An 11,123-nucleotide genomic window follows, 5' to 3' on the forward strand; every position below is an offset into this window, starting at 1 on the left:
ATTTCCTGCCTAATGTGGATTTCCTTCAGTTCCTCCGTCACCCCAGGTCCTCTGGCCACTACTATATCAGGAAGATTGTTTGTGTCCTCCCTAGTGAAGACGGATCCAAAGTACCTGTTCAACTCATCTGCCATTTCCTTGTTCCCCATAATAAATTCACCTTTTTCGGTCTTCAAGGGTCCAATTTTGGTCTTAATTAATTTTTTCCTCTTCACGTACCTAAAGAAACTTTTACTATCCTGCTTTATATACTTGGCTAGCTTACCTTCGTACCTCATCTTTTGTCCCCGTATTGTCTTTTTGGTTATCTTCTGTTCTTTAAACATTACCCAATCCTCTTGCTTCCCGCTCATCTTTGCTACGTTGTACTTCGTCGCTTTAATTTTTATACTGTCCCTGGTCCCCTCTGCGTCATGTAGAATTGCTCAAAGTGTCTTGTTATCTTCCTATAACACTTACTCCCCGTGACATCTTTGTTCATTTAAAGGGGTGGATTTTGATATTTGCACTTTAATGGCCCTTATTGTTTGTGACTAAACGTGTCACTCCCATTGTAAACGGGCAAGTCTTTAAACTTACCAAAAGCAATATTTTGGCTTCTAAGAAAACAATGATTTTGAAAATCGTAGTTTAATCTCTGCAATGTTTTTTTTTTCAAATGTAGAATTAGTGGCTTAAGGACCTACTAGAATGAGACCGAAAACTCTGCTGGTTATTATATAAAAATCAGCAAATGAAACCTCTATTTGTATGTTTTCTTCTGCCATTTCTTAATTGTGGCTGTATTATCTGAAGCCCATCCTAGAAGGTGTTACAATCTGAGCAATGCCCTGGTACAGAATCATTTGGCATATTTTTGCCAAGAAGCTCTGCAGGTGGAATGTCTGCTGTGGCACAAGATTAATGCTGAACGTAGTAGTGCAGCTATTAAAGCTGGTGCCTCCCTGCTCCAGAAACCCCGTTTCAATTCTTGCCTTTGGTGCTGCGGGTGTGGAGTTTGCATGTTCTCCCCGTGATAGTGTGGGTTTCCTCTGGTGTTCTCTCTCATCCCAGGAAGTATCTGGGTAGGTAAGTTAATCTGGTCATTGTTAATCACCTCTAGGTGAGTAGTGGATTGTTGTGGGAGTTGATGAGATTGCAAAGAGAATAAAATGGGATCTGTGTGTAGATTTGCTTGAAGGTCGGCATGGAGTCGGAGAGAAAGGCCAGTTTTGTGCTGTGTAATGTTATGACTAATAAATAAAAGGCTTTTGCTGCTCATATCCGAGTACCCCCTCCCCCCAGTGAATAGCACTTGGAGCGGTTCATGAAGGTGGAGCTTTTATTAAAACGGAGGTTATTTATTTGCTTTCTAAACTAATATTTTCTTCCATTTCTAGGATGATATGATGGAAGAGGACACTCCATTGTCTCTCTACAGCTACTAACAATCACCTGTTGCCAAAGAAGAGATCTCGTCAACATGCACAGCATTGTGTTTTGGAGTATTATTGGCTGAGATGTTGAGGACTTACATTTTTTTAGTGTGAGCCAAATTTGCGTTCAAATGTGTCTGTTTTATTTTAATTTGTGGCTCAGTTAGGATTGAACATTGGTCAAAATTGATGTAATCACACCACAAAATATTTCTTTCTGTATCCATTGAGTTTTTAACAGTAATCTATTTATTCAAACAAACGTGAAGCAACGGGCAATCTTTTCTTAACTATTAGTAGACTCAAAATATTGTTGACCTTGCTCTCTGCATCACCAGGACATCTTGTAGAAAATGTTGAAGGTATCCAACACAAGCCAAAGGAGCTGGGGTCCCCGCTGACTGGCATTGTTAGTTTCAAAGACCTTGAACATTCACAATTTCTTGGATCAATATAATTGTTTCAGGCATCCAGTTATGGAATTAGTACCTTAACTTAAACAGATTGCTTTGAGTTCCAATTGCAAGTTGGGATGAGAAATTTCTGAATTTAGCAGAATTCCAAACTTGTAAATGTGTATTTGCATTCCTAGTCTGCCCCTACAGAATATAGACAGAGAATGCTGGAGTAACTCAGCGGGTCAGGTAGCATCTCTGGAGAAAAGGCATAGGTGAGGTTTTGGATCGTAACCTACAGCTGTGAATCAGAGCATGTCGCATGCAGACTACAACCAGACCATAGGTGGCTCCCTGTCCCCATACTGTCTCGAAGCTTGCCATTCTTGCTGTCCTGGTTGTAGGCTTGCCAGCGATTCATGGGAACCAGTAGGATAGCCCCAATTCAAAAAGAGCGGATCATAATGACAGTCTGTAATGTGTGAGGAATGTTATGGAGACTTCAGATTCAGATTCAATTTTAATTGTCATTGTCAGTGTACAGTACAGAGACAACTTTGCTCCCTATCCATTTGTGGACCCAAGTCCAATTGTTGATGATAGATCTTGCAGTACAATATTTGTGTATAGTACTGGTGGGGATAGGCCCGTTACAGTATAACAGGGTACTGTGGTGGGGGCGGTCTGTTATTGCATGATATCAGGATATAATACTGATGGGGATGGGTCTGTTACTGCAAATTCAGGGTACAATATTGGTGGGGATGGATCTGTTGCAACATAATGGGATACAGTTCTGGGAATTGGTCTGTAACTAACACTACACAACTTGGACTGGGTCTGTAACTGTATAACGGGGTGCAGTACTGGTGGGGTTGGGTCTGCTACCGCATGGTATTGGGGTGCAGTGCTGGTAGGCTGGTATGGTTACTGTTTAACGGTACATTATTGGTGAAAACATGTCTGTTACAGCATAAGTTACAGAATAACCAGGTACAGCACTGGGAACGGGTTTAACTGTATAACAGGATACTGTACTGTGGACAGGTCTGATACTGTATACAGTGGTGGGGATGGCTTTGTTACTGTGTAACATCAAGCTTCAGTACTAATGGGGAAAGATGTGTTGCACAACATTAGGGTAGAGAGCTGGTGGGTACATTTCTTCCTGGCACAGGGTGGACAGGAAGAGAATATGTCCGTTTCCTGACTCATGAAGTGGAAATGCCTGCCTTCTGAGGAAGGTGCTTTCTCTTTAGGAAAAGGAACGTTTACATATTTGTCTGAGTGACTTGGGCAAAGTGAACTGTTTCTCCAGTGGTTGTTAAAATTGGTTTGGATAGCAAATGCTACCCTCCCTGCAACAGAAGTTGTGCTCCAAGGCATTTCAAGGTCTCATCCTGGGTGGGTCAGTGGTCGTGTTCCCAGCCAGAGCCCTGGGTTGGATGGTCCTTCCTGACTTGACCCCCAAGACTGGGAGGAGGGGTGGGGTTATTCTCTCTCCCATCTGCTCAGCCACTCATTCTGAACTTGGTGCATCATTGAAGATGTTAATGTTTTATGAGCAGACTATCCCAGAAGGGATTTTGGAGAGAGTCAAAACATTTTTTGGACCCCTGAGCTTCTGATAATTGCAGGCTTTGCACTCGGATTCAACAAAAATCATACTATTGTTAAAAGCAAACCTAGTGCGGAAATGGGACCAAAGGCATAAACTGCATTGAGCAGCCAAAGTTCCCCTCAGTGCTGTGGCTGAAACTGTTAGATTGTACTTAAGACGTTGCTCAGATTTAGCAAAATCAACAATTTATTTAGTTAATTGAGTCCAGCTCCAAAGATTTTTCTTGTTTTATTTTTGCTAAAGATTCTTTGTGAGGAACATTCTCTTGGAAAGAAATTCTGCACTCATTGGTTCAGTGATGACATTATACTGCAATTCTGAATGAACAGTTTCTATGGAGCAACTTCAATTCAAAATCTTTGTGAAGCAAGTAATACAGAAGCTCATTTTTAATTCTAACAATGTTGTTTGACTTTGATGCCTCATATCATATTTGATTTTCTGAATTCAGTTTTTTATTGGGGAATATTTTGGGTGGGCCTTTGGGAAAAGACAAGAGATTTTAATTTTAATATTGCCAGTGCACATTGACTATTTCGGGTTCTTTTGGGCCTGATTTACAATATCAATCCCACTCTAATCTGGTTCTGAGCATTTTGGTTTGTGATTTCTATTCAGATTTTTGCTTTGTTCTTGGACAGATCAACTGAAATTTTCATTTTAATGTGCTGGCTACAAATTAATTTTAATCAATCATTTTAATATATGGAGGATTAACTTTTAATCCCCTGATGGTAATAGCTTTTGCAGGTGTAACATTTATACAGATTTTAAAATTAACAGATGCCACTTTGCCACTTCATGTGTGAATTTAGTATTAAAACAGTTGCACAAGGGATTTCACACTGTTCATAAAGTGGAAGTGTTAAGAGTTGCCACGGAGATGGATTAAGGTCTCGATCAATGTTGAGATCGTTTTGTCCCCTGTATTTAAGATTTTTTTGAATTCTTTACTGCCAAGCTTCATGTATTTTAAATTGATACTGAATTAAATGTTGGCTGACCTTCGTTCAGCATCTTTCTGCACTGCTGTAATCTCTATCTACATTCAATGTTGCTTAACTCAAGTGAACAAACTCCTGTGATCCTACCATCCCTGGGATGAAGAGTACAGTATTGGTTTCCAGAAGCCTGTTCTGCCATTCAGTGAGAATGTGGTTGACTTGTAACCCTGACTCACTTTACTTGCTTTTGTTTCGTACCCTATGAATTTTTATATTGGACAAGGGCATCAATTCTGATATGGAAACATTTTTGGTACCACATCCATAGCCAGTTTTGGCTGTGAATTCCAGGCTTCCACGAGCCCTTTTCCAAAAAAAAAGGCACAACGCACTTTGCCTTTTTTGGGCAAATCAGCATCTGCAGCTCCTTGTTTCTACATATCAACTAGCCTTGGTGTAGAGGATAAATAGAGAATGGTAGTGTTGTTGGGAGGGGTACAGGGATGTAAATAGAAATATCTCTATCCTATGTTGGTGTCATTTTAAGGCATTGAAGGTCTCCTTGTTTGGATTCCCACACCAGTGGAAATTGTTTCTCTGGAGTTGGTCAGTTGAATTTGACTATTTTGTATTCTAAATCCCTTGAGATAAAGAACAATGTTTTCTCCTTTGTACCTCCGTTATTGTGCATCCGTGAACATTCAAATGCCATCGCTCTTCCATAGTTTTGTCAATAGTGATACTCTTTGAACCATTTTATTTGAGTTTCATTAGGGAAAAAAGGCTGCTTTTTTTGCTTTTTTGCACACGTGTGCTAGTGGTGGATATTAGCCATGGTTGTACTAGGTGAAACTCTTAAAATTACTTGTAGTGTAGATAAAGCACAGAAACAGGCCCTTTGGCCCACCAACTCAGCACCAACCAGTGATCCCAGCACATTAACACTATCCTACACATACTAGGGACAATTTATAATCATACCAAGCCAATTAGACTACAAATCTCTGCGTCTTTGGAGTGTGGGAGGAAACCGGAGGTCCCGGAGAAAACCTATGCAGGTCATGAGGCAAACATACAAACTCCGTACAGACATCATCTGTAGTCGGGATCAAACCCAGGTCTCTGGTGCTGTAAGGTAGCAATTCTACCGCTGCACCACCGTGTCTCCCGTAATAAAGATAAAGGAAAAATCTGCAGTTAATTTCATTAGAATTTTCAATAAAAAAAATCTATTGCACAAAGCCTCAATGATTAGGTTTTAAATTTGTTTAAATGTTAATGGGACATTTATATGAAGTCTGCGCAGTGTTTATGGAATGTAAAATAAATTGAAGTAAATTGCTTGATGTTTGAACAGAGCTTCCTTTTAGCCATTTATTCTTTGAAATTATGTATGAATCCGGTTGAACAACATGAAGATATTAATAACGTAATGTGTTGGAAGGAACTGTAGATGCTGGTTTAAACTGAAGTTGGGCACAAAATGCTGGAGCAACTCAGCAGGACAGGCAGCATCTCTGGAGAGAAGGCATGGGTGATGTTTCGGGTCACATGTAATGTTTCTGTACAGAATAACTTGTGAACACATTTGTACATTTCTGGATTCATGGCAAAACGTAAAGAGAAAAAGAATGGAAATATTTTCTTTTGTTCAAGAGCTTTAAATACAATCAAATTCACAAGTAACTAATTTGGATAAACATGCTAATATTTTTGGATCTCAGTATTAATTCCTTAAACGTAATTATATTTTGGAGTTCTATAGTCCTCAATAAATTTTAATTTGGGTACATTTAAATAAACTGCTGGAGGAACTTGGTGTCTATGGAGGAAAATGGACTGATGATATTTCTGGTCAGGACATTTCCTAAAACATTGTTCATTTCCCTCCACAGATGCTGCCTACCCATTGAGTTCCTCCAGCAGTTCTTTATTTTTCTCTCACGATTCCAGCATCTCTAAAATATTTTAGATGGTGAAAACCTTTGTTGCTTTTTTAAATGTCTCTCCAACTGTAAATTAACTCGTCTAAACATTGACTGAGATTGCAAAGGATTAGATATTGCTGTTGAAAGGATGTTATTTTATCACAAAGTAACTTTCAGGGTGCTTAAACAATTATTTATTGCGTTTTAAGCTAACATGATCCCTGAAAATTCTGAAATTTACAAGCCATGTTTGCAATTCCCGTGGTCACCAGAAAATCTGCGAAATCAGAGGCATTGGGAGAATGAACAAAGAAGAGGAGTGGGTGGGAAAGCTGCTTAGAAGACTTGAGAAAAATTACTTTTAGTTGAGGATAATAATTTGAAATGGCATTATAAAGCATCTTGTGTTCAGAAAAATAGCAGCCGTGTTGAAGGCATCATATGCTCTTATCAGGCCATACCTAGAATGACACCAGCAAAAAGATACCATCCAAGACCAATGCAGAGCAAGGCTGATACTATGTATGAAGGGAAAAAAGTAAATGAGTGATAAAATATACGCATTTTTAATTTTGCTGTATCAATGTCCGTTTTTATTTGAGGGCTAGAAATTTATCCATCCTGTATATGCAAAATGTGCACTGAACTCATGAGATTTGTTTCATTGAATTGTCACCTGATTTTATTTCTGTATTACTGAGAAAAAATGCTTTTACCCAAACCATATAGTATATTGGCTGGCAAACTGAAAAGACACGAGCAATATGTTTTCCAAAACTTAAAAGTTCCATAAAATATTAGTTTTTAAAAACACTTGCCTTTTTCACTACTTACGACTTGACTCGGAGAACTGGCCTTAATGCCAAAATGTTTGGATTGATAGAAAGGTCAGTGACCTTACAATTACTTTAATGGTTGTACTGTTATAATTTAGTTCAAACTATAAAATGTTGAATAGCTTGTGGATCAGCTCCCCAAATGCCATTTGTTACTAATGAAAAGTGTTTTGCCATTTGACCTTTGAAAGTTTAAAACAGATTAAGAAGGGTTGAGACAAAAAAAAGTAACAACAAAATGCTCACAATGACAGAACGGTCTGAAATGGAAATCTATTTTTAAGAGCAAGATCTGTTTCTATTTAACTGCTGTACTTTTTCTTACTACTTTTATCATTATAGATTCCAGCAATTTGTTTTTTGAGCTTGTTCTTTTCCATTTATATCTTCCTTATGCAAGATTATTAAATGTGAGATTTCCAGCATCAAGGCTTTAAATTAAAAAATGTGTGGTTCATTTGATGTATTTGGGGAGTTTTTTTTGGATTACAAGTGTGCCATGATCTTTCTTCTACATGGTCTTGCTCGAGTTTATTATTTCTCTCTGTTCTGGTGCTTTTCAGATCATGAGATTCCTTCCAAAAACATGCATAGTTCCGTATTCCAGTTAAAATGTGCAGTCATATGTTGCCATTTAAGTTACTGCAGGGGTCCAGCATGATGCATCATCTTAAATGGCGCTCTTGAATCTTGCAAAGCTGTCTTTGGCAAAGTAAGTCAAGTGAAGCACTTTTGTAAGCAGGAGCAGCATTTATAAACTCAAATAGTAAACTCATACAGTGCCATTGGAGATATTATGACTGGATTCCAGAAAGCTGAATACTTAGTGTAAGGAAGCAGGTCTTGTAGAAAAAGCTTCCTACCATCAATTAGCTAAATGAAGGTTTGGTCACCAGAAATAATCATGTTACTTTCAAAGAGCTATGTGCAAACCAGTATATTTACGATATGGTAGTAGACCTCCAAGATGGGAAAGAGGTTGCTATTGTTTATTTGTCAGGTTTGTACTCAATGTAGAGACTCTGAAACAATATTAGAAGGCATTTTTTAACAATAGTATGACACGAATGTTGATTAAATCTGGCAAAACCTACAATGGACTAAAATTCAACACTTTTTTTTAACTAGATAACTTGTGGGTGAAAGATTGCCAGTATCTTTGTAAAGATACTTAGATGTCAGCAGATCTATATCGGTGAGACCAAGCGGAGGTTGGGCGATCGTTTCTGTGGCTCAGCACTTCAACTCCCCCTCCCACTCCGTCTCCAACCTCTCTGTCCTGGGTCTCCTCCATGGCCACAGCGAGCAGCACCGGAAATTGGAGGAACAGCACCTCATATTCCGCTTGGGGAGTCTGTATCCTGGGGGCATGAACATCGAATTCTCCCAATTTTGTTAGTCCTTGCTATCTCCTCCCCTTCCTCAGTCCCCCTGCTGTCTCCTCCCATCCCCCAGCCTTCAGGCTCCTCCTTTTTCCTTTCTTGTCCCCGCCCCCCCCCCCCCACCCCCGATCAGTCTGAAGAAGGGTTTCGGCCCGAAACGTTGCCTATTTCCTTCGCTCCATAGATGCTGCTGCACCCGCTGAGTTTCTCCAGCTTTTTTGTGTACCTTCGATTTTCCAGCATCTGCAGTTCCTTCTTAAACTATTTGTAAAGATGTTGTTTTTGCCTTGAGCACAAATCTTGTACAAATTATATTTTAAAGAACAATTTCAGTATGGTACATGTCAGTTAAAATGTAAGTTTTAGGGGACAATTTTTGTGTGGAATATCATGGCAATACTTTTTAAAAGGTGAGCCCGTCCCTGATATCCACATTTTAAGTTGCTTTTAATGACAGATTTAAGGCTTTAAAGGAAAATTCCAAAATAGCACTAAGAATTTGAACATGCAGAAGTGAAATAGCACATGTATCACTGGTAGATCTTGTTACACTTTTCCTTCCTATCTTATAGATACTGTTATGAGTCTGTTGGTATTTCTAATTTGTAACTTTCGTGAATTTTTGCTTATCAGGTAAGACTTTGGAAAAAGTTGATTATTTACTATTCTTTTGTGATTTGCAGTTAATTGCAAAAAATATAGTTCTAAATTATGAGGGGAAACATGGTTTGCACTATTCAAATGGTCTTTCTTCAAAAAAATCAAAGATGTGCAGAAGAACCTGCTGTTGCAAGCATAAATGTAATTTTAATTTCCTATGGAATATGTTTATGGCAAGAAGTAGGAAATGAATTGAATGTTAATTTTATACAATTGCCTTGTTTTCTTTTATTAAATTGGTTTTCCCTTCAGCTTGCGTGAATTCCTTCATCCGTTTGGCTTGGTGATATAGTGAGTTAACAAACTGCCCTTCATCTCTGGAATCTGGACTTCAGTGAAGGCAATGAAATAATCATTTCTTTCTTATTTGGGGAGTATCAGATCGAGGAATGGCGGACTGAGCACCTGTTTGGGGAAATGGTTGCTGAGTCTACTTTGCTAATGTCCAAGAATAATCTCTTATTCAGGATCTATAAACTCGTCCATGAGTGGCTACTATAACTGAAATACTGCCAGCTTGCTGAAAGATGATTATCATAAAATAAGAAAACATTATAAACACAGCTGCCGATCTCAATGTTTACTGTATTCTGAGTCGAGGGTGATCATATGGGTGTGTTGCTTCATGTTTAATCTTTAAATAGATTCTAAAAGTGAGAACAAAAGTTTGGCTGACTAAAATGATTTATTTAAATTTTATTTTGATGTTTTTTCGATGTCCAGTGAGACTCAAACTATTCACTTGTATACCAATGCATTTACCTAGATGTTGCACAAGAATAAATTGTTCATACCAATGCACTTGCAGGCAGCTAATTGCATCCAGTTTTTGATTGGCTTGGTAAACTGCTTCACTTTGTTTTCAATGTTAAATGTTCCCCCTCCCATATAATGGACCAAACTAATCCTTAATCATCACATGCTTGCTTTCTGATATAATGGTCGTGATTTCACTTATGCAAATTTGAAACAAAACCAGAATTTCTCTGCTTGTTAGTTAATCTTGCTCCCTTTTGATTGTTATCGAATTACATGTTACTTGGCAATTTATCCAAACTTCGCTTATCACAGGACAAAGGTACCATTTAATCTGCCTCTGAGAACACGCTTTCTCTGAAGCAGTCCAAACAGATTTAGTTTACCAGGCTTTTGTCCCAAGGCAGTATTATTATTCTTGCATCCAGTGTTCTTTTGCAGGTTAGTGATCTCTGGTTAAACCATTGCTATGGTAACGTGTTCCATACTTGAATAGTTATTTTCTATTAACCTGCCTGATTCTCTCATCACTTCCTAATCTGAGAAAATAGCCCCTCATGATTCATCCCATGATAACCCTCCATTTTTAAAAATTATATCTCCTTGTGTTCTCTAACAATAAAATGAATACCAGCAATCAAATGTTCTCTTCCTCTTCACAGCTGGGATTCATAGTTTTGGGCTTCTATCTGTATAGACCCATTTAAGAACATGTACACCCATCTTTCTGCAAACCATAGGTATCTTGCAACCCAATGGTATGAACAATAAATTCTACAATTTTAGGTAACCTCTAACTACTGCCCCCCACATTACTTTCCTCCCTCTGGCTTCACAATTCGCAACTTCAATCCTGTCTTGTACCTTTTGCTTTTATCTCTGGCCTTTGTTCCAACTATCTGTCTATTAACCCCCCCCCCCCCCCCCCCCGGCCCGTGCCCACCTATTACATGCCACGCTTTGTCTTGTCTCTCCCCTCTTCACAATCGGTCTGAAAAGGGGATCTTGACCCAAAATTTCACTGATCCTTGATCTCCAGAGATGCTACCTGACCTGCTGAGTTACACCAGCACTTTGTCCATTTCTGTTGAACTCTCAGGACATGTCTCATGAAGATCGACTACCTGAGGACAGAAAATCCTCAAATTCATTCCATTTGATGACTATTGAGATATGCAAAACATGA

General features: G+C 38.7%; 1 protein-coding gene and 1 long non-coding RNA gene across 2 annotated transcripts in view; one reads left to right on the forward strand and one right to left on the reverse strand.

The window, feature by feature from the left end:
- The window catches only part of LOC116977857 (serine-rich adhesin for platelets-like), a 55,354-nt gene extending 53,047 nt beyond the window's left edge, over positions 1–2,307 (forward strand). The window contains exon 5 of the mRNA XM_033028698.1: positions 1,380–2,307. Within this exon, the coding sequence (XP_032884589.1) occupies positions 1,380–1,427 (48 nt within the window). The 3' untranslated portion in view covers positions 1,428–2,307. The remainder of the gene's footprint in view (positions 1–1,379) is intronic.
- Positions 2,308–4,892: 2,585 nt separating this feature from the next.
- LOC116977858 lies at positions 4,893–5,312 on the reverse strand. The gene is made up of 2 exons (XR_004413315.1): positions 5,219–5,312; positions 4,893–5,162 (listed from the first exon to the last, which is right to left on the reverse strand). It is a non-coding gene; the product is annotated as an uncharacterized LOC116977858 (long non-coding RNA).
- Positions 5,313–11,123: the final 5,811 nt, after the last annotated feature.

Source organism: Amblyraja radiata, chromosome 10 (genome assembly GCF_010909765.2).
Source record: "Amblyraja radiata isolate CabotCenter1 chromosome 10, sAmbRad1.1.pri, whole genome shotgun sequence".
Classification (NCBI taxonomy): Eukaryota; Metazoa; Chordata; class Chondrichthyes; order Rajiformes; family Rajidae; genus Amblyraja; species Amblyraja radiata.